The sequence below is a fragment of the Heterocephalus glaber genome, unplaced genomic scaffold (assembly GCF_053883595.1).
Source record: "Heterocephalus glaber isolate CG9 unplaced genomic scaffold, H.glaber_assembly_v1.0 deba00001608, whole genome shotgun sequence".
Classification (NCBI taxonomy): Eukaryota; Metazoa; Chordata; class Mammalia; order Rodentia; family Bathyergidae; genus Heterocephalus; species Heterocephalus glaber.
In genome coordinates this window covers 37,667,037-37,688,085 of record NW_028258379.1, presented here as the reverse complement: position 1 = coordinate 37,688,085, position 21,049 = coordinate 37,667,037, and the positions used below count along the sequence as shown (strand labels likewise).

The window sequence follows — 21,049 nt, the reverse complement described above, 5'->3', positions numbered from 1 at the left end:
GAGGGAAAGGGCTAGGGGGCGCTGGATAGCGCCCTCCCCACCAAAGCAGAGACAGCGGAAACATGGCCAGGCCAGAGGCAGACTGGGCTTTCTTCTCCTCGCTACCCTTCAGTGTGTTTCCGATCTTTAGTGATTTCCAGGCTTCCACGGATTTGCTCTCGGGAGGTACACACGGGGAGGCGTGTGGGGTCCTGGTGTGAACCTCTCTCCTCCGCTTGCAGGGAAGATCAGTTTCCCCGCCGTGCAGGCCGCGCCCTCCTTCAGCAACTGCTTCCCGCAGATCTTCGGGGACCGGGCCGACATCCAGTGCCTCATCCCCTGCGCCATCGACCAGGTCAGCGGGCAGCCCCAGGCGGGGCACAGGCACCCAGCTCTGCACACTTGCGGCCCAGCGTGCTCAGCCGGCTCTGTCCCTCCAGGACCCCTACTTCCGGATGACCAGGGACGTGGCCCCCAGGATCGGCTACCCTAAGCCGGCGCTGCTGCACTCCACTTTCTTCCCGGCCCTACAGGGCGCCCAGACCAAGATGAGCGCCAGCGACCCCAACTCCTCCATCTTCCTCACAGACACGGCCAAGCAGATCAGGACCAAGGTGAGCCGCCTCGCGAGCGCACGCGGGCTCACACAGCTCCCTGCTGCTCCAGGCCTGCACACCTGGAGGTGGCCCGTCCGGGTCCCAGACAGCAGGGGATTTGTTTTGTTTCTTTTCATTTAGGTAAAAACCTGGGTGTTTTTTTCCTTCCTTTCTCTTTTTCCTGCCTTTCTTACCAACACTGTGGCAGCACCTTAGAGACTGTCATCAAGGGCCAGGGATTTAGCTCAGTGGTAACGCCACCTGCCTCACAAGCTGAAGGACCCAAGTTCGATCCCCAGTACCAAGAAAAAAAAGGAGAGACTGTCATCAAACTATCCAGCGTTTCCATCTGTTCCAAGCCCAAGCGCTGGGACAGGTGCCTGACCCTGTCTTTAAAAAACAAACCAGGGCCAGGGATTTAGCTCAGTGGTTTCATCGCCTGCTGCACAAGCGCAAGGACCCAAGTTCAATCCCCAGTACCCAAAAAAAAAAAAAAAAAAAAAAAAAAACCCTTCTCAGGCCCAGCTCAGCCTTTGGACAGAATCTCCACAATGGGGGAGATGGAGGGCACAAGCAGCAGCTGGGACACAGCAAGGCTGGAAGTGAGTCAGGCTCCATTGGTCTGGGGCTGTGAGGCAGTAGGCCAGACTGGCTGGCCCCTCTCGTGGACTGGGGAATGAACCCCTGGCCTTTGCACTGAGCTGCATCCCCGGCCCTTCTATTTTTTTATTTTTTATTTTGAGACAGGGCCTCATTAAGTAGCTACATTGCCCAGGCTGGACTGGAACTTGCAGTCCTCCTGCTGGGATTCCAGGCGTGCACCACCATGCGGGGCTGCACTGCTCTCTACCCAGAGCACCTGTGTGACCTGTGCCGTGGCTGGTTCCCCACCCCCAGTGCTGTCCATGACCTAGTCCTGTTCTGACACTCCCTTGCCCACCCCAAGCCCCCGCCACAGCCTGAAGAAGTCAGCCAGGCGCCGTGCCCATCAGTTTGTCACCAGGACCCACAGGAATAGCTGGGGAGACAGGTGCGCCAGGTGCAGAGCCGCACTGCTCCCCGGACCTCAGTTCGGCCCGCCCGGCCGACGGCTTCCGGAACTCGGTCTGCAGCCCAGATTCAGCACTGCAGGCCCCTGGGAGGATGAGAGGCTGGGCCTTCTGGCCGCTACCCCCTCCCTCGCAGCCCGTCCTGAGGGATGTGGGGGCCCCACCCTGTCCTTCATGGGCAGAAACTCAGGCATCACCAGGAAGATTTGAGGAACTGGGTACAGGACAGAGCATCTTAACAAGGGATGCTCCTGTCACTCGGGAAACCTCAGGGGGTTCGGGAACACTGTCAGCCAGGGTGAGGACCACGCACCTCCCACCACACCACAGGGCTGCCATTGCCTTCTCGGGCCAGGGACCTTTGCTGTCCAGATTGTCTTCTGAAGCGGAAAGTCCCACTGTCCTCGAAGACCCAAGGCAGAGCTTATGTAAGGTCACTGACACTAGCACGTGCCCCAAAGGTAAAGTTTAGTTTGAAGAGGAAACGTTGGACGGTGGAGGGTGAGATGAAGCCCACCTCCTCAGGGCTGTCCGGTGGGACCATCCATGGCAGCCCTGTACATGTGGAGCTTCACATGCCTGTAACCCCAGCCCTCTGGGAGGCTGAGGCAGGAGGATCTGGAGTTCAGGTTGGGCAACTTAGCAAGACGGTGTCTCAAAATCAAAACGGCTGACTGAGGATGTAGCTCAGTGTGGAGTTCCAGGTTCAATCCCCAGTACCACCCACAAGAAAATGTGGAACCGCGTGTTCTGAGCCACACACATCCAACGCAGGTCACTCGCTTGTGATCAGCACCCACTCCAGCGCCCTCTGATGGCCCCAGGTCTGGGCGCCCTCCGGGCAAGGCCCTGCCTAGCTCGAAGGCCTTGGTAGCTGAACCAAGTCTCTGCCCTCCATGCAGGTGCCCTGCTTGGCCTCACCTTCCCACGGTCACTTGGTTGAGTGCATCTCACCCGCTTCCATCATCCTGGCCCAAGTGGCCGCATTCTGGGCCGGCCCCATCCCAGGCCATGTTCTCCTTGGTCTCCTGTGAGTCGGGTCTTCCAGCTGGTTCCCACCAGACATCCAGGGGCCAGTGTCCCTGCCTGGCATCGTCACTCTAGCCGTCACTCACAGCCAACCCTGCCACTCCCGCCACATACAGGGCGTCTGGACACGCTGGGCCAGCGCTCCTCACCAGCTAGGTGAAGACACTGCAGAGCCCACCCGCTACTGGGGACTGAAGCCAGCATTTCCTCAACGTGACCCACCATTTGCAGCACCCTCTGCTGGATGAAGGGTCCGTGCAGAGGCCCTGCAGGTGGGCACTGGCCAGCTGGTGCTGTCCTGTCCACTGCCGAGGAGCGTGCAGGGCCTGGCCTGTGTCTGGCCCCAGGCAGATGCCTGTGCCTTGTTGTACCCCCCCCGCCCCCGCCGCCAGGTCACGGTGACCGCAGGAGTCCAGGACTAGGTGGGGTTTTTTTCTTTCCTTTTACTTCTTATTTTCCATGGTTTTTTCCATTTGCATAAATGAATTTGTTTTATAACTTCTTTTTTTTAATTCCACATACTTTATTCTTCTCAGCTAATATATTTTAATACAATACTTTCTCTATATTTCTTTTCCTTTTCCATTGAGTTTATTGGTACATTTTAGGTGTACAATACAGTTACACTCATCATTGGGATCTTGTACCTTTACATGATGTATCTTGGTTCTTATTATTTCCCCATTCCCCCACCCTCCCTTCAATCCTTCCACACCTCCCTATTAACAAAGACTTTGTGGACCAGGGATTTAGCTCAGTGGTTCTGCTGCCCGCCTCGCAAGCACAAGGTCCCACGTTCGATCCCTGGTACAAAAAAAACAAAGACTTTGTTTCTATTTTTTCCTTTTCTCATATTTTTTCCTTTCTCTTCTTTCCTTTCCCCAACCCCTTTGGAGCTTTTATTCCTATTTCACATTATCAGTTGTACTTTTTGATCCTTATTTACACTTTTAGTTTCTCACACCAGAGAAACTATTCAGTATTTACACGTGTGTGTCCTATTTATTTCACTTAAGAGTATGCCCTCAATATGCATCCATTTAGCTATAAATGTCTAGTTTCTCATTCTTTATGGCTGAGTACTCCATTTTTTTTTTTTTAATCACATCTTCTTTATCCAGTCTCCACTTAATGGGCACTTGGGCTGTTTCCAAGATTTAGCTATTACAAACTGTGCCGCTATAAAAATGGGTGCGCATATATGGCTGTGGTATGGTTCTCTTAATACTTTTGGGAAAATACCCAGCAGGGGAATACCTGGGTTAAATGGGACCTCTAATTCTAGTTCTTTGAGGTATCGCCATACTGATTTCCACAGTGGTTGCACCAGTCTGCACTCCCACCAACAATGGAGAAGGGTTCCTTTCTCCCCACAACCCCACCAACATTTGTTATTGGTTAATTTTTTTTTTTTGGTACCAGGGGTCAAACTCAGGACCTTGTGCTTTCAAGGCAGGCGGCAGAACCACTGAGCTAAATCCCTGATCCACACTAGTTGATTTCTTTCTTTTTTTTTTTTTTTTTTTTTTTTTTTGGCACCGGGGATCGAACTCAGGTCCTTGCTCTTGCACAGCAGGCGGCAAAACCACTGAGCTAAATCCAGCCCTGGTTGATTTCTTGATAGCAGCCATTCTTTCTGGGGTGAGGTGGAATCTCAGCGTTGTTTTCATCTGCATCTCTCGAATGACCAATGATGCTGAACATTTTTTCATATTTATTTGCTGCTTTTACTTCTTTGAGAAATGTCTGTTCGTTTCAGATGCCTTTTTTTTTTTTTGGTACCGGGGATCGAACTAGGGTCCTTGCGCTTGCACAGCCGGTGGCGAAATCAGATGCCTATTTTTGAATTGGGTCTTTATATTTGGGGAGGTCTGATTTTTTTTCAGTTCTTTATATATTCTAGATAGTAGTCCTTTGTCTGAGGTGTAGCTGATAAAAAATTTTTTCCCACATTGTAGGTTGTCTCTCAGCTCTGTTGGTGGTTTCTCTTGCAGCTCAGAAGCTTTTTAATAAGATGAGATCCGATCCTTCTGCCTCAGCCTCCCAGAGGGCTGGAATCACAGGCATGAACCACCACATCTTGTTCATAACCTAAAGTTTATTGAGCTCTGACATGATGCCACCGATGGTAAATTCCACACCACCAAACTCTATTGCATGCACAAAATGACTAAAAATACAGTATTGTATAAAATTATCTTCAGGTTTAGCCAGGTGTGGTGGTGCCTGTAATATCAGCACTCATGAGGGTGAGGAAGGAGAATTGCTACAAGTTTGAGGCCAGCCTGGGCTATATAGTGAGTTCAAGGCCAGCCTGAACTGCATAGGGACATCCTGTCCCCAAAACAAACAAACGAAATAGGGAGGTTCTTCAGGGACTTCACCTGGGCCAGGTCTCTGGGAAGGCTTCCTGGAGGAGGCCTTCAAGCCAGGACAGCCTCAGGAAGGGCAGAGGCGGGAGGGCCCCAGTGCATGCTGAGCAGAGGCAAGGGCAGGTTTGGAAGAGGCTACGTGGCTGAATTGGGATTGGGTTGAATCCTGCTATAGAAAAATGGCGGGTTCCTTTTTGTTTTTGCTTTCTTCTTTTTCTCTTTCTCTTCCTCCTCCCCCTTTTCTTCCCCTGCTCCTCTTTCTCTTCCTCCTCCTCCTTTTTCTTCTAAAAAAAAAAATAGGATGAGATCCCAGTTGTTGATTCTTTGTGCTAGTTCCCGTGCTACTGAGGTGTTGTGCTCATAAAGTCTTTTCCTATCCCAATGTCTTCAAGAGTTCCACCTAACTTATCTTCCAGCAAGTTTCGTGTTTCTGGGTTTTGTGCGGAGGGGGGATTTGTTTTGTTTTGTTTGAGACAAGATCTCACTTTGTGTTCAGGCTGGCCCTGAACTCACTTTGTAGCCCAGACTGGCCTCAAACTCCTGGCAATCCTCCTGCCTCTGCCTCCCAAGTGCTGGGATTACAAGTGTGTGCCACCACGCCCAGCCTTAGTGTTTCTGTCTTAATATTTAGATTTTTAATCCACTTTGATTTTAGTTTAGTGCATGGTGAAAGATATGGGTCTAGTTTTAATCTTTGGCAGATTGAAATAGTTTTTCCAGCACCATTTGTTAAAGAGGCTATCTTTCCTCCAATGAGGGTGGTTGGCTCTTTTGTCAAAGATGAGACATTCCAGGGATTTAGCTCAGTGGTTTTGCTGCCTGCTACGCAACCATAAGGACCAGAGTTCGATCCCCGGTACCAAAAAAAAAGATGAGGCAGCTGAATATGTCTGGAGTTGTGACTGCATCTTCTAATCAATTCCACTGATCCTTGGGTCTGTTTGTTTGCCAGTACCATGCTGTTTTTATCACAGTGGCTTTGTAGTATAATTTCAAGTTGGGGATTGTGGTATCCACTGCCATGTCTCTGTTCCCTAGTATTGCTTTTGCTATTCTAGGTCTCTTCTGGTTCCAAATGAATTTTTGGATTGTTTTCTCTAGTTCTGTGAAATAAACTGTTGGGATCAATCGGGATTGTATTGAATCAATATAGCACTTTATGAAGTATGGCCATTTTCACTATATTGGTTCTTCCTACCCAGAAATGGGATGTCTTTCCATTTTCTTATATCCTCTTTCATATCTTTTTTCAGAGTGCTGTAGTTGTCAATGTAGAGGACTTTTGCTTCCTTGGTTAGATTGATTCCTAGATAATTCATTTTTTTGGATGCTATTGTGAAAGGAATTGGGTTTTTTTTGTACCAGGGATTGAACTCAGGACCTTGCACTTGTGAGGCAGGCACAATGCCACTGAGCTAAATCCCTGGCCCTGAGTGTTATTTGTGTACAAGAAGGCTATTGATTTTTTTTTTTTTTTTTTGTACCGGGGATCAAACTCAGGACCTTGTGCTTCCGAGGCAGGCAGTAGAACCTCTGAGCTAAATCTCCGGCCTGGCTATTGATTTTTGCGTGTTGACCTTGTATCCAGCTACTCTATTGAATCTGCCAATTAAGTCTAGAAGTCTTTTGACGGAGGTTTTTGGGTCTTTTATATAAAGTATCATATTGTCAGCAAATAATGACTGTTTCACTTCTTCCTATCTTTATTCCTTTTATTTCTTTCTCTTTTCCAATTGCTGTGGCTAATGTTTCCAGAACTCTATTGAACAGGAGTTGGGATAGGGGACATCCTTGTCTTGTTCCTGATTTTAGCATGAAGGTTTTCAATTTTTGACCATTTAGTATGATGCTGGCTTTTGGTATTTCATAGATAGCCTTTATCAGGTTGAGATAAAAACCATCTATTCCAATTTCTGCAGGGTTTTTATCATGAATGGGTGTTGGATTTTTTTTTTTTTTTTTTTTTTTTGGTATAGGGGATTGAACTTGGGTCCTTGCGCTTGCACAGCAGGCGAGTGTGTTGGATTTTTGTCAGATGCTTTTTCTGCATCTATTGAGATGATCATATGGTTTTTGTCCTTGGCTTTGTTAATATAGTGTTTATTGATTTGTGTATGTTGAACCATCCTTGCATCCCTGGGATGAATTCCACTTGGTCAGGGTGTATGATCTTCTTGATGACCCTCTCTATTCTGTTTGCCAGTATCTTATTGAGGATTTTTGCTTCTGTGTTCATTAGGGAGATTGGCCTGTAGTTCTCTTTTTTGGTTGGGTCTCTCTCAGCTTTTGGAATCAAAGTAGCACTTGCTTCCAGGAATGAATTTGGAAGCCTTGCTTCCCTTTCAATTTCATAGAAGAGTTTGAAGAGTAATGGCTTTAGTTCTTCTTTAAATGTCTTGTAGAATTCAGCAGTGAAGGCATCAGGACCTGGGCTTTTCTTTTTTTGGTAAATTTTTAATTATATTTTCAATGTCATGGATTGTAATTTGGGTGTTTAGAATTTTTATATCTTCTTCATTCAACTTTTATGTCTTCATCACTTCTCATATGTATCTAGGAATCTATCCATTTCTTCTGTGTTTTCCATTTGATTAGAGTACAGGTTCTCAAAGTAGGTATTGATGATCCTCTGGATTTCTGCGGGATCTGTTGTGACTTCACCTTTTTCATTCCTAATTGCATGGATTTGAGCCTTTTCTTTCCTTTTTTTGTTAAGGTTGGCTAAGGGTTTGTCAATTTTATTCTTTCAAAGAACCAGCTCTTTGGGCTGGGGATTTAGCTCAGTGGTTTCGCTGCCTGCCACGCAAGCGCAGGAACCCGAGTTCAATCCCCGGTACCAAAAAAAAAAAAAAAAGAACTAGGGCCAGGGATTTAGCTCAGTGGTTCCATTGCTTGCCTTGCAAGCATAAGGACCCGAGTTCGATCCTTGGTACCAAAAAAAAAAAAAGAACCAGCCCTTCGATTCATTGATTTTTTTGTATCGTTCTCTTAGTGTCCATTGCATTGATTTCTGCTCTGATCTTTATAATTTCCTCCCTTGTACTAGCTTTGGGTTTGTTAGGCTCTTCTTTTTCTAGGAGCTTGAGGTTGTACATTAGGTTATTTGTTTGAGCTCGCTCTGTTTTCCTAATATGGGCATTCACTGCTATGAATTTCCCACGTAGAACTACTTTCATTGTGTCCCATAGGTTCCTATATGTTGTACTGGCATTATCATTTAATTATAGAAACTGTCTAATTTCTTCTTTAATTTCCTCTGGGACCTGTTAGTTATTCCAGAGCGTGTTACTCAATTTTGATGTGTTTGTGGGGTTCTTGCGGTTTCTTAGGCTATTGATTTCCAATTTAATTGCACTATGATCTGATAATATACAGGGGATAACTTCACTTCCTGTGCATTTACTTAAACGTGTCCTATGAGTTAGCATGTGGTCTATTTTGGAGAATGACCTGTATGCAGCAGAAAAGAATGTGTACTCCGATTTTGTGGGGTTGTTTTATAACTTCTTTAGGGAGGTGCTCAGGATTGAACCCTGGGCCTCATGCCTTTCAGGACAATGGAGATAAACTTCCCCTCCTAGTGTCTGTCCTCTCAGCCCCCGGCCATCCAAGGAGGCTGAGGTAGGAGAACTGCTTGAACCCTCCTGCCTCAGCCTCCTTGGTACTACAGGTCTGGGCCACCATGCCCAGCTCCATGTTGTTAGTTTCTGAGTTTTTCCTCGGCACCTGGAACTTCACATGTTTTTGAGCAGAGATGGCCACAGGCCCTCCGCCCCCTCACATTTGGTGGGTTTGGCATCCCCTTAGTGGCCGTCTTCACGCCCTCTTCTCACTTCCACGCTGGGGTCAGGTGCAGGGTTTCTGTCACCGCCTGGCCCGGGATCACCGCCCTTCCTGGCCAGTGCCCTGTGAAGGAGACTTTGCCACTTGGTTCTCTGACACTCTTCCCCTGGGAGCACTGGGACTCTGCCGCACCTGGGTGCACCTGTGTTTCCGGCTGCCATCCTGTGGCTCTGGGCCTGGAGGGTTCTGCACTCACCTGCATCCCGCCCCGCACGACCTCCAGGCCTGTGCCCCGTGGACGCGCAGTGACCCAACCGTTCCCCTTGTGTGCAGGTCAACAAGCACGCATTCTCGGGAGGCCGAGACACTGTGGAGGAGCACCGCCAGTTTGGGGGCAACTGTGACGTGGATGTGTCCTTCATGTACCTGACCTTCTTCCTGGAGGATGACGACAGGCTGGAGCAGATTCGGAAGGTGAGCCGGGCGGGGCGCATGCGGCCAGGGTGGGGCGCTAGTGCACCCCTGCAGGAAGCACTGAGCGGTCTCCTAGGTGCCCGCGCCCGCGCCGCTTGCTGGTGGGGTTAGGAGGCTCACACTGCAGGCCATGACTTCAGGGCCCTGAGCAGTTGACAGGGGTGTCCATGTGAGGAGAGCAGGACGCTGACCCCAAAAAGGCTCTGAACCTTGGCCTCGGATTTTCAAGTCTTGGAGTCTTTTCCAAGGAAATAATATGGAATAAAAGCTTCCCATTTAAAGATGTGGGGAGTAGCCAGCAAACTGAGGAAATGTTAAATAAGAAGTGTTGCAGGTGGCTTATTATGCAAATGTGAGCTACTTAAGAGAGTTTTTTAACCAGATGTGGTGGTGCACACTCTAATCCCAACTCCTCAGGAGGCTGAGGCAGAAGGGTCAAGAGCTGAAAGGAGCATTTTATTTTGCCTGTTGCAAATAAAAAGCACCAAGGGCTGAGGCTGTAGCTCACTGGTAGAGTACTTGCCAGCATGCACAAGACCCTGCGTTCAACCTCCAGCACTGCAACAAAAACAATAAAAGGAAAGAAAGTAAGTTCCCCAAATGCTAGCGGTGGCCGTCTGCTGCTGGGTAGTGCATTGCAGGTGACCGTGTACCTCGCTGCTGCTTTGTGGTTGAGCAGGGTGTTCACAGTTGGGAGGAAGTCAGCAGAGATCTCCTAGGAGCTGGTAAGGCTGAGAGGGACAGTCACAGGCCTGGTGGGACAGGCCAGGCACGGGTCCCGAGGAGAGAGGTGTCACTGTGCACGGTTCGGCCTGCTGCGCCTCCAAACTCCCCACACCAGTGCGCAGTGGCAGCCAGGCTGAGCTGTGCCGGCTGGGGCCCAGGGCCCTGTCACGCATGCATGGCTCCTTCCCGCAGGACTACACCAGCGGCGCCATGCTCACTGGCGAGCTCAAGAAGGCTCTCATAGACATCCTGCAGCCGCTGATCGCGGAGCACCAGGCCCGGCGCAAGGAGGTCACTGACGAGATGGTGAAAGAGTTCATGACCCCCCGGCAGCTGTCCTTCCACTTCCAGTAATGCACGTCCTCTGGTGCCCGTGACACCTAATTTGTGAGTAATCCGGGTTCCGTCCAAGCCCCAGCCTCCCCCCAGGCTTCTGTCCCCTGGTAATTCCTGGCGTCTGCAAGCCCTGCGTGAGTTACAGATTGGGTTCCCCCTGAGACGCCTGTGCTTCCTGTCTGTGGGCAGTCGGGTGCTGGCTCACATCGTGGTCAGATGGGGAGCCAGCGGGAGTCTCCCCACGAGGGTCCGCGCCACCCCAGAGACCTGCTAGGACTCCAAACGTACCCAAAATCCGCTCCGCGGGAAACTGCCCTGTGTGTCTTGAGTGAACCAAAATGTCTAAAAAGTGCTGTGGAAAGTTTCACAGGCACTGCACAGTTGAGCCCATACCCCCAAAAGGAAACTGATCGCTAAGAGCTTTGCTGAGCGCTTGGCCACAATCGGTGCGGTGTGGCTCCACAGTAGTGCGGCCCGGGTCACATCCTGCTGCCACAAAGAAGAAATCACCCGGCTTTTCATCCGCTTTGAAGTGGCCGTGGGTGGAATCGAGGCCGCCTTACTGAGCCCTGTGGCTCAGCTCCCGCTGGCTTTGTGGACTCCAGACCATGCACGTCATCCACTCCAGGAATCATGCTCATTGCCCTTAATGTGCCAATTTCCCAGCAAATAACCGAGCACTCCATCTGCGGGATCCAAAGGCCGCTTTCCGCAGGAGACAGTAACAGTCTGTTACCTTTGCAGATGCTTTTGTTTTGACACTTGACTGCAGTGGAAGTCAGCACAGAGCAGTGCCCAGCTGTGCCAGGCTGGTGGACCTAGCTAGAGACACTCGTGGCTGCCCCAGGCTGGAGCCTCCCTGTGGGTGGCCACATCCGACCCCTCCACACATAGTCTTATAGAGCAGCCACCACCTCAGGGGGAGCCCTGGGTGTGGAAGCTGGCCCCGGGCTCACAGGTCCACTCTGGGGTGCTCTGCCCCCTGTGCTCAAAGTCGAATAAACTTCCTTTGCTCCTGTCCATGTGTTTTTCTTTTCTTTTCTTTTTTTTTTTTTTTGGTACTGGGGATCGAACTCGGGCCCTTGTGCTTGTGCAGCAGAGGAAGAAACCACTGAGCTAAATCCCCGGCCCTAGCTCCTGTCCATGTGTTGTTCTCTATCCAGGTGCCCTGCCGGTTCTTAGGTGACATCTGGGGAGGAAAATGCACCTCCGGGGCTGTGTGCTGAGCGGCAGCCCCAGGAGCCAGCCGGGCGCCACTCACGCTGGGCGCGGGAACAATCTCCTTGGTGCTGCTCACCCCAGCAGCCAGGTCGTGAGTGAGTTGCACCACGAGAGCAGCCGGGGTGCCAGGCAGAGCTGCACAGAGGTGGGAGAGGCTGGGAGCAGGCTGCTCGGGGGCTCTCTCTGCTGCCCAACTCGCTTTGCAAGTGGGTAAACTGAGGCTCAGCGCGACTTGTCCAAGGCCGCATGGTGCCCTTCCTGCATTGCCACTGCCTGGGACAGCAGCAGGAGCCAGGTGCCACCACCAGTAGCTGGCCCCCCATGGCCTTGACGACGGTCTCAGAGGGTGCTGGGTCACCGGGCCTCTGACCAGCATCTCCGGCTCTCCAGGCCAGCCCAGCCCTGTCCGTCAGGTCACACTCAGAAACCCAAAGCTCTGCCCTAGGAACTCTGCCCTGGGCCAGGTGTGGCCAGCTGTGGGAAGGCTCCGTGGAGGGCAGGCAGCAGGGGCTCAGGGTGTGAGGCCAGGCGGCCAGGTGTCAGGGCAGACCCTGGAGTGGCCACTCTGGGTCTGAGAGCAGGAGTCCTCTGTGCCAGAACACGGGGCAACATTCGGTGTGTAGATGTGGACCAAGTCAGCTGCCTCACCAGAGGGCCATGCTCGACCTGCCACCTCTGTGGATGCCCAGCCTCGAGCTGTCTGCTCACCGGCACAGGGCTGCTGCATACCCGTGTGAGGTGCCCTTGGCCTCCACCTCCATCCCCACAGCAGGGTGGCTCTGCCTGGGCCGCTGCAAGGAGCCGGCTGGGACCAGGCCTCTGCGTGCCGTGTGCCCGTCTGCAAGGTGGGCACACTAGCCACAGGTGGGAAGGCTCGTCCACCAGGAGGAGCTGCCAGCCTGTGCCTTCCGCCTGCTGCGGTGGCTGGGCCAGCTTCAGAGGACATAGGGAAGGAACCGTTCTCCAGCCCCCAGCCCCACAAAGCAGCACCACCAGGCATCCTGGGAAACGTTTTTATTGAGCACAGCCTGAGGCTCACCCGGCAGACACCGCGTGTATGGCAGTGTAATGGTCCCAGGCAGGGCCGGGTGTCAGCCCCAGTCCAGGGGGCACAACTGTCCCTGCAGGACAGTCAGGGCAGCCTGGGCCAGGCAGGGGACAAGCCAGCCCGGAGCCCAGTGCGCAGCCTCACCACTGCAGTCCCCAGACTGGCAGAGACCAGTGAGGCTGCCTCGGCCACAGTCTTGAAGGCCGCAGAGGCTGAGCCTGGGTTGAAGGGCAGGGTCGGTGGGAGCAGGCATGAACAAATGGCCGAATGACAGTCACTTCCACTGCACCCTCACCAGAGAGGCGCTCCTCCCTGAGGACCCCTGGCCACCCGGGGCTGAGGAGGGGCAGCCTTGACTTCCTGTGGTCGGGGCCTCAGCTGAGCGCCCCGCTGCCCTGGGCATGGCCCTGTGGGGTGGCCACCCCCTGGCTTCCCGGCTGTGGCCTCTGGGAGGGACCCCCAGGGTCAGCCCCTAGGTTCACAGGCCTCCGGTGAGCCGCAGCACGGCCTCATAGGCCACGAAGACCACCATGTTGACAGGGAAGGCGCGGCAGCAGTTGAGCACCAGCCCCTTGAACAGCACCCTCGGGCCCTCCTCGCGCACACTGCTCACCACACAGTGCAGGAGGCCCCGGTAGCGCTGTGGGCCCCGCCCGTCCGCCTGCAGGCGCGACTTGATCACGTCCATGGGGGTGGCCACGGCCCAGGCCAGGACCCCTGCACAGCCGCCAGCCACCAGCACACCCGTCACGTCTGCAGGGGCGACAGGTGGGCTCACTCTGCCGCCCAGCTGGCTTTGCCAGTGGGGAGCAGAGGCTCTCATGAGCAGGTCGTCCCTGGACCCGCCTTGGGCCTAGGTCCCTCAGGTACCAGGGTGCGGCCACACTCACAGGCCCTCTGGCCTGCGTCCTCCCATGTCCCCTCACCTGGCTGGCTGTGGCCAGGGGCCGTGAGCCACTCGCAGAGGATGGCGTAGGAGAGGAAGTAGGTGGCGAAGGAGTGGCCCTCCCGCAAGAGCAGGGCGGAGCTGCCCTTGTAGAGGCCCCGAAGCCCCTCCTCACGGGCCACCGTGACCAGGCAGTGCAGTGGCCCGCGGTATTTGGGCCCGGGATCGGGACACACAGGGGACACAGGACACACAGGAGGGGCGGCCGTGGGCCACGAAGCCGAGGGGCGCCACGGCTGCATCTGAGTCTGCGTCTGCAGCCGCACCTTGGCCACCTCAGTGGGCGATGTCAGGAACACCTGCGTCGGGAGGGACAAAGAGGCTCCTGGACCTGAGTTTCCTGGCCTCTGGGTGTTGGGGAGCCTGGGTCCCAGGGATGTGGGGTACAGGGGCACTGGGACCTGGCCTGGCACAGAATGAGCGTGCTCGTGTCCTGCCCGTGGCCCCTTCAGACAAGAGGGAGCGCAGAGGCCTCCTGGCCTCCCAGGGCCATGTGACGCAGGGCTCAGGACAGAGCCCCCGTGGTCCGAGCGGGTCGCCAGCCATCGGCCTCTGTGACTTTGCTTCCGCACAGTTCACGGTCCCCAGGGTGGCCGGTGAGCGACCATGAGCTGGACCGGGTGCTCCCCGCCCAGCTGCTGGGGGGGGTCTGCCCTGGGCCCTTAGGGAGGCAGGGAGACCCCTTCCCCATGGTAACCTGGTGCCCATGCTGAAGACCAAGCTCTCCTGGCCAGCCCCTGGGCCTGCTCTGCCCCTGGGTGACTTCCTGTCTCGCTGGCCAGGGAGACCCCCCCGCCCCGGTCGTGCCCTCCTCCCCTCAGCACTGGGCGTCTGGGACATCACGATGCTGCGTGCTGCAGAGGAGCCTGGCCAGCCTGGCAGGATCGGGCACCTCCCCAGTGGTGCCCACTGCACCTGCCCTGCCCTCACCGAGCCTCAGGCCCGCCTTGCGCTCCACTTACACGGACGAGGCCGGAGGTGCATCCTGACAGCGTGATGTCCACCTTGGCGGGCTTGGCGTCCGTGCTGCCATACCGGAAGCGGCAGATGTGCTCCAGGCAGTGGCGGTAGGTGCCGAAGGACACAGAGGAGACCAGTGACACAGTGCACACAGGCAGCAAGAGGCCGCGGTAGAAGCCCCACACCTGGGGACAGACGGAGCCAGGTCAGCTGGGGCCTGGCCGTGCTGCCTCCCGCCAGTCACCTGCTGTCTCAGTTGCCCCGGCTCTGAAACAGGGGTGAGAGTGCCCAGCTCACGGTGAGGAACTGAAGAGAGACAGAGGGGTCAGGCTCCACCCAGGCAGTGCCTGGTGATGCCCGTGAACCAGATGCTCCATAATTTCGATCCTCCTGCCTCAGCCTCCTGGATGCTGGGATCACAAGCGTGTGCCACCATGCCTGACTCTCTCATTGCTATTTTTCTTGAGGTAACTAACCCACGGCCTGTACAGAGCCCCTTCTGTAAATGTCCCGGGTCCCCCAACAAGACTGAGCCCTGAAGTGACCTTGGGGTGCTGTCCAGCTCACCCTCCAGGGAAGGTCTGGGAGGGACAGAAACGTGCTGCCCTGTCCCGACCCTCTGCTGAGGCTGAGGCAGGGCCCTCACCGTGAGCCCCTCTGTGACCCACAGCCCCGGGACTGGCCCTGAGGACCCCATTGGCCGTGCCACTCCGAGCCAGCACCTGACCCAGACCTACCCGCTCCCGGCGGTACGTGTCCCGGACACAGTGCCAGAGGCCGGTATACCTGGGCTCCGTCTGGATCCTGACCTGGGGAGACAGGGGCTCTGGAAGGGTGGGGACAGGACAGGGCAGGCACAGCGGGCTGGCCAGGAGGGGAGCCCGAGGCACAGGGGAGGGGCTGGCGGGGCTCACGCACCTTCACTGTGTCCAGGGGGTACCCCACAGCCACACCGCAGACGCCTGCAAGGAGGCCCAGGGAGCCCATGGGAGCAGATCCCACACCCAGCTCCCTGGGCCCCACCAGCCTTGCCCATCCCAACAGCCAGAGGGGGAAGCTGAGGCCCGGCACCCCCCGGCCATCCCCATCCCAGTCCTGCACAGTGCGCCAGTCCCGTTGTCCTGTGTCAGGGACATGCCACACATCCCTGTGGTCGTCCACTGTGGCCAGCTGGCCTGACCCTCTCCGAGTGCCGCCGCACCCAGAGCACCAAAGCAAGGTTCACAGCCATGTTGAGAGCCAGCTGCCAGCACCAAAACCTGTCCTTCCAGGTCAGCCGGAACAGTTCATCATAGAGATGAAAGCTGTCACAGATGCATAAGGTGGCTGTGCCACGCCTTCTGTGTGTCCCAGGACACAGCGGTGACAGAAGGAGGGAATTGAGGGTGAAATCAACCAAAGAGCTGGCTCGGCAGTGTGGGTAGAATGACTTTCCTTCAACCTGACATACACCTCATTGAACTCCTACTCATCCAGCAAAGCCCTGCAAACACCACATGACATCTCCTCCTCTGAAGCCCTCCCTGACTCCACACTCCAGGCTGCCTCTGTGCCTGGAAACATGTTGACCAGAGCCCTTGTCACCTGGCCTTGCTGCTGTGACCCCCCAACCATCTCCACCTCCAGAGCTAGACTCCCTCAAGGACAAGGTCCACGTCTGTCCTGTTACCCAGGGCCAGGCGTAGAGTGGGGCCCTTTGACCCGAGCCAGAGCCCTTCCCGGCCCCTGGGGCTCCTCCCCCGGCAGGGGACACAGCCAGCCTTGGGGCCATGGGTCAGCCCTGGGCTGTGAGCGGGCATGGCTCCCAGAAGCTCCAAGGCCGCCACTGTGGTTTCACAAGAGCAGCAGTGTTCAAAATAGCTCTGCAGCCCTCGGTCCATGGCAGGAGAATCGGGGCTGCCCTCACCTGTCCCCAGGGACGGCCACCTCCCAGCCAGGCCTTCACAGGGGCCCGGCCAGGAGAGCTGAGTGTGTGCCCCGCTCCTGCTGGGCAGGGGCTGGGTCTCCGGGGGCCCATCCTCCCTGCTCTGTCGTCCTCCCAGGGCTCTGCTGTCCCTGCCCACACCGGAGACACCCCACCTCCCATCCCTGCCTCCACCCCAGCTGCCCTCAGGCCCCGGTCTTCCCCGCCCGGGGCCCATGTGGAGCCCCACTGCTGCCCAAGCTGACCGCTGTCCCCTGTCCCGCTCCCTGCTACCTCCGATGGCTCCAGCCACAAAATCCATGGACAGCGCGGACTGGGAGGTGCTCACTGCCTGCCCATCTGTGCCACCCCGGGGTGGCTCCCAGCCGTGCTCCGTACAGACCTTAAATACCCAAGGTGGGGAGGCGGGGAAGCCACCAGTCGATGTCCACACCCTCTGTCCCACAGCTGCCTCCCAGACCCCTGTCCCAGTGCCCCCGGCGTCCGGGAGGCCATGGGAGGGGCCCCAGGCAGGGCCGCTGTCCCCATGACAGATGCCCCCGGGAGGCCTGGAAAGGGACCCTGATGGCCATGGGCCCTCCCTGACACCCTGGACTGCTCAGGGCTCCTGCTAGGGAACCCCCAAGCTCCCGGCTTATTCATTCAGCAAACACTCTCTTTTGGGACAGCGTCTTGCTATATAGTTCAGGCTGACCCTGAACTCCTGCTTTTTTTGTTTGCTTTTGTCCTTGTGTTTGTGTCTTGTCTTGTTTTTTGAAACAGGGTCTCCTGTTGTAGTGTAGACTGGCCTTGAACTCACTGTGTAGCCCAGGCTGGCCTCGAACTCGCAGCGATCCTCCTGCCTCAGCCTCCTGAATGCTGGCATTCACCCTGCACCAACAGACACTTTCTAAACTGGGGCTGCCACAGGCGAAGAAGACTTGGCCCTGTCCTTGAGGGGCTCCAGGGAGGGAGGAGAGTGGGATGGCGGCCATGGGAGCCCCTGGGGCAGGACCGCCCCCCACTCCGAAGCCCTGGGCAGGGGCCTGGGGGACGTGGACAGCACCTCCCTGCTGAGTGGAGGAGCCCACCGGTGCCCACTGGCCTCAGAGGGGACGGGACGGTCGTGCTGACCTCTCAGGGCCCCGCCACGCTGGCCCTCAGGGCGGGAGGCGGGAGGAGGTCAGGTGTCCTGTTTACCCGAGCTGGCCGGGCGGCTGAGTGGCTCGGAGGGAAGGGGCCCCTGGCCTGTCTGGCCAGCGTGGCTGCCACGTCAGGGGGCAGAGGGCAGGGTGGGAGGCGCCCATGCGTGAGGAGCTGGCGGCCAGCCGCTGAGCACCCGGCGCCCTAAGAGGCAGAGGGAGGATGGACAGCGCAAACCCGACTTGGAACAAGGCGACTGGGCAACACCGTGTCTCAAAGCAGAAAACAAAAATGGCCGAGGACGCAGCTCAGAGGGAAAGCACTTGCCTGCTTGCTCAAGGCCCTGGATTCGATCCCAGCCCACAGGGAAGGGAGGCAGGGTGGGAGGGAGAGAGCGGCCTCCCCATTGTGAGGCTTGAAACCTTGGGCCGGGTGAGCTCCAGCATGTCCTGCTGGAGCTGCCAAACGCTATGGCTGCACTGACAGAAGCACGGGGTCTGGAAGGAAGGAGGTGAGGCAGGGTGGTGTGGCGAGGCTGGCGAGGCTGGGTCTTGGGCTCGGCCATCCCTGCTGAGGCGTGGAAGCCTGGGCAACTGGCCCCTAGTCACCAGGGTGCCTCTCTCTATTGGCCCCACATCCAGAGTCCCTGGCCACGCATTGGCCCCTAGAAGCCACATCGTCCCCGGGGCCCCACACGTCCCGCCCGTGCCACAGGGCTGCCACATGCCGGGCACCAGAGGGCAGTGGGAAACAGCAAATAAACAGGCCGGGGCGGCGGGGCAGGCATGGGGACAGGCGCGTCCCCGTCCAGCGGCTCGGTCCAGCTGCCCTTGGCCTCCTCACCTTCCCCAGCTTCTGGCCGCAGGGCAGAGGCCTGGTGCCAGGCAGGGCGGGCCCCTCGGAGGCCGAGTGGGCATGAGGGAGTGTGTGGCAGGCAGAACAGGCGGAGAGATGGAGGGAAGGCTGGGCAGATGGACAGGAGCTGGACAGGTGACAGAGGCGTGGACCGAAGGGCGTAGGAGCAAGAGGGCCATGTGTGTGCTGACTCCAGCGCCCGGAAAAGAAAGCAGCAAAAGCACACTGTGGGGTAACTGCAGCTACGAAAGGCCCACCAACCAAGGGTCGCCTCCTGCCTGGAAGTCACCTGGCCCGGAGGTGGCGGGGAGGCAGAGGCCTCTGCCAGGGAGCCCCGAGTGGAACAGGCACACCCTCAGCCTAGCCCAGCCTGGGGCTCTGGCCTGCCAGCTGTGTGACCTCGGGCCAGCGGCCTGACCTCTCTGGACCCTGACTCTCCCACAGGCTCTGTACACAGCACCCACCGTTACAGTCGTAGTGTGTCCCTGAGGTACTGGGGCTTCTTCTTGGTTTATCATTAAAAGTGCTCCTCTAAACCAAGCATGGGGGTGCACACCAATAATCCCAGCACTTGGGAGGCTGAGGCAGGAGGACTGCTGTGAGTTCAAGGCCAGCCCGAACGACAACCAGAAAGACCCCTGCTCTTCTAAACACGCCTTGGTGGCTTCTCTGCTTTGGTAAGGAAGTGAGGAAGGGAGAATGCTGGGTCAAACATACCTGGTCCATTTTAATTTTTCCCAGAAACAAAAAATTCATGTTATCATCTAGAAGTGGCTTTCCCCGCCAGTGCTACAGAACTGGAGATTCCTCCAGACCCCAAACACAGCAAGAGCTGCAATGGCCCCACTGGGTGGACAGGACCCAGGCATCCACTCTGAGGTCGGCCCTGGCCGTCCCCTCCTGCCTGCTCCCTGCAGGGACCGTCCAGGTGTCCCAAGGACTCCCGGAAGAGGCCCCGGGGCAACAAGCTGGGGACCTCTCCTGCTCCAGAGGCTCTGACCCGGGCTTGGTGCGCTGCAGGGGCTCCGGTGTGCCCCGGGCAGCAAGGCGGTGCCCACTGAGGGACCCTCTGGCTTCGGCTCTGATTTGCTGGTGACTCCTGGGCAACGCCACACAGCGAAACTTCCTGAGGACCCAGCAGCTGCTGGCACTCCTGTTCCCTGGACAGCGGCTCTCACCACCGCGCCCAGTCCTGGTGCCACCGCAGCCGCATGACAGCCTCGGGAGCCACCTTTTTAATCTTAGAAGACTGTGCCATTCGGACAGCACTCGGGGAACGAGGAAGCGCCCAGGATTTCCCAAGCTCAGGAGCCCGGGGTGGGCACATGTGGGGCGTAGCCTGGCCCCAGAGAAGATCGCCAGCTCTGGGCTCTGCAGGAAGTGAGTGCCAGGCGCAAGACCCTCTGCTACCTGCATCCGCCCAGTCTCCCACCAGGCTCCTCAGCCCTTTCAGCTGCTCTTCACAACGCCCCCTGCTGGCCACACTTCCAGCTCCAGAGCCCTGCCCCAGCCTAGAGCTCTAAATCCACCTTGAGGATTCTAGGTAATAAACGTGCCCTGCAAAACGCTGGCCCAGCACCACAGTCCTGTAACCCCAGCTACTCAGGAGGCTGAGGCAGGAGGACTGCAAGTTCAAGGCCAGCCTGGGCCACTCACTGAGACCCTGTCCCACAATAAAAAGGGCTGGGGATGCAGCTCAGTGGTAGAGAGCCTGCCTAGCATGTGTGAGGTCATCCCCAGCACTAAAAACAACCAAACAAACCGTACTGCATATGGGATTCATAGCAAATGAGACATGAGCTGCTCTTGCCGCAGGAACAAAAGAAGCAACAAATGTGGGGAGGTGGGGTTGTTCGTTTGCTTCACTGTGGCGATTTTCCCACATCTGGATCATCCTGTAACAAGGCCCTGCATACAGGAACAGTAAAATGTCCGATGATATCTGAGGGTCAGGCCCCCGGGACCGGCCCAGCTGGGGCCCAGCTGGGGTGACACGGCGGCTCTGGCTGGAGGCCACACCACCGTGCCTGCCGGACGGCTTCAGGGTCCTCCTGTGGCAGCAGCCTTCTCCCAGAGCAGGGGCCAAGACCCCAGTGCCCCCAGGTCACTGTCACCAGAGGGAGCACTAGGTAGGTTCCCCTCACCCTTGGGACAGGAAGTCGGACTCCGCCCTCTGGGGGGCGCCAAAGAAACCCCAGGAGCCAGGAGCTGAGACACAAACGCAGCAGCCCCATCAGGTCCCGGCAGCCTGTCCCCACCAGCTGTGGAAAGGGACAGGTGTGCAGTGGCCGCAGCTGGAGGGCAGGGTGGCCGCCGAGTGGGGGTGACAGCCCATCCGCTGACCAGGCGGTGCGGAGGGAGGGCCAGAGCTAGCACCTACCTGCCCGCCCCAGCCCTGGAGCTACAGGCCCATGCCAGGTTCCCAGGTGCTGTGGCTTCCCCCAGCCCCTCCTCTGCCAGCTACCGGGCTCCCCAAATGCCACCCCCACCCCAGCTCAGTTCCAGGCACCCTCTGTGCCAGCCGCCCCTCCCCCCCGCCAGCTCCTGTGTCAAATCCAGCTCATGGGATGGCGCAGAGCCTGGGCCAGGCAGGCACACTGCCCTCCCTGGCTCTCCTCCGGCCTGCCCG

At 56.6% G+C, this 21,049-nt stretch overlaps 2 protein-coding genes across 7 annotated transcripts in view; one reads left to right on the top strand and one right to left on the bottom strand.

Annotated features, from left to right (window-relative positions):
* The window catches only part of Wars1 (tryptophanyl-tRNA synthetase 1), a 37,521-nt gene extending 26,157 nt beyond the window's left edge, over positions 1-11,364 (top strand). For 4 of the 6 annotated variants that reach the window (XM_087195596.1, XM_087195598.1, XM_087195597.1 and 1 more), the window contains 5 exons: positions 222-334; positions 420-593; positions 9,142-9,282; positions 10,201-10,395; positions 11,089-11,364. In XM_087195596.1, coding sequence (XP_087051722.1) covers positions 222-334; positions 420-593; positions 9,142-9,282; positions 10,201-10,362 — 590 coding nt within the window. In that variant the 3' untranslated portion in view covers positions 10,363-10,395; positions 11,089-11,364. Of the gene's footprint in view, positions 1-221; positions 335-419; positions 594-9,141; positions 9,283-10,200 lie in introns of all 6 variants that reach the window. The other 2 variants (XM_021244355.2, XM_087195595.1) reach the window with 1 other exon arrangement.
* A 1,200-nt stretch (positions 11,365-12,564) lies between these two features.
* Positions 12,565-19,678, bottom strand: Slc25a47 (solute carrier family 25 member 47). The gene is made up of 9 exons (XM_021244365.2): positions 19,599-19,678; positions 17,684-17,769; positions 17,557-17,581; positions 17,243-17,313; positions 15,438-15,481; positions 15,257-15,328; positions 14,522-14,704; positions 13,540-13,858; positions 12,565-13,366 (listed from the first exon to the last, which is right to left on the bottom strand). The coding sequence occupies exons 1-9, from the start codon at positions 19,676-19,678 to the stop codon at positions 13,092-13,094; spliced, it is 1,155 nt and encodes a 384-aa protein (XP_021100024.2). The 3' UTR covers positions 12,565-13,091.
* Positions 19,679-21,049: the final 1,371 nt, after the last annotated feature.

Coding starts and splice junctions, on each gene's coding strand:
- Slc25a47 (XM_021244365.2), bottom strand. CDS start 19,678: ATGGCACAGTCTTCTAAGATTAAAAAGGTGGCTCCCGAGGCTGTCATG. Junction 15,482..17,242: donor AGGCCAGCCTGGGCTACACA/GTGAGTTCAAGG, acceptor GCCTCCTTGCAG/GCGTCTGCGGTGTGGCTGTG. Junction 13,859..14,521: donor GCACCTCCGGCCTCGTCCGT/GTAAGTGGAGCG, acceptor CTCCCGACGCAG/GTGTTCCTGACATCGCCCAC.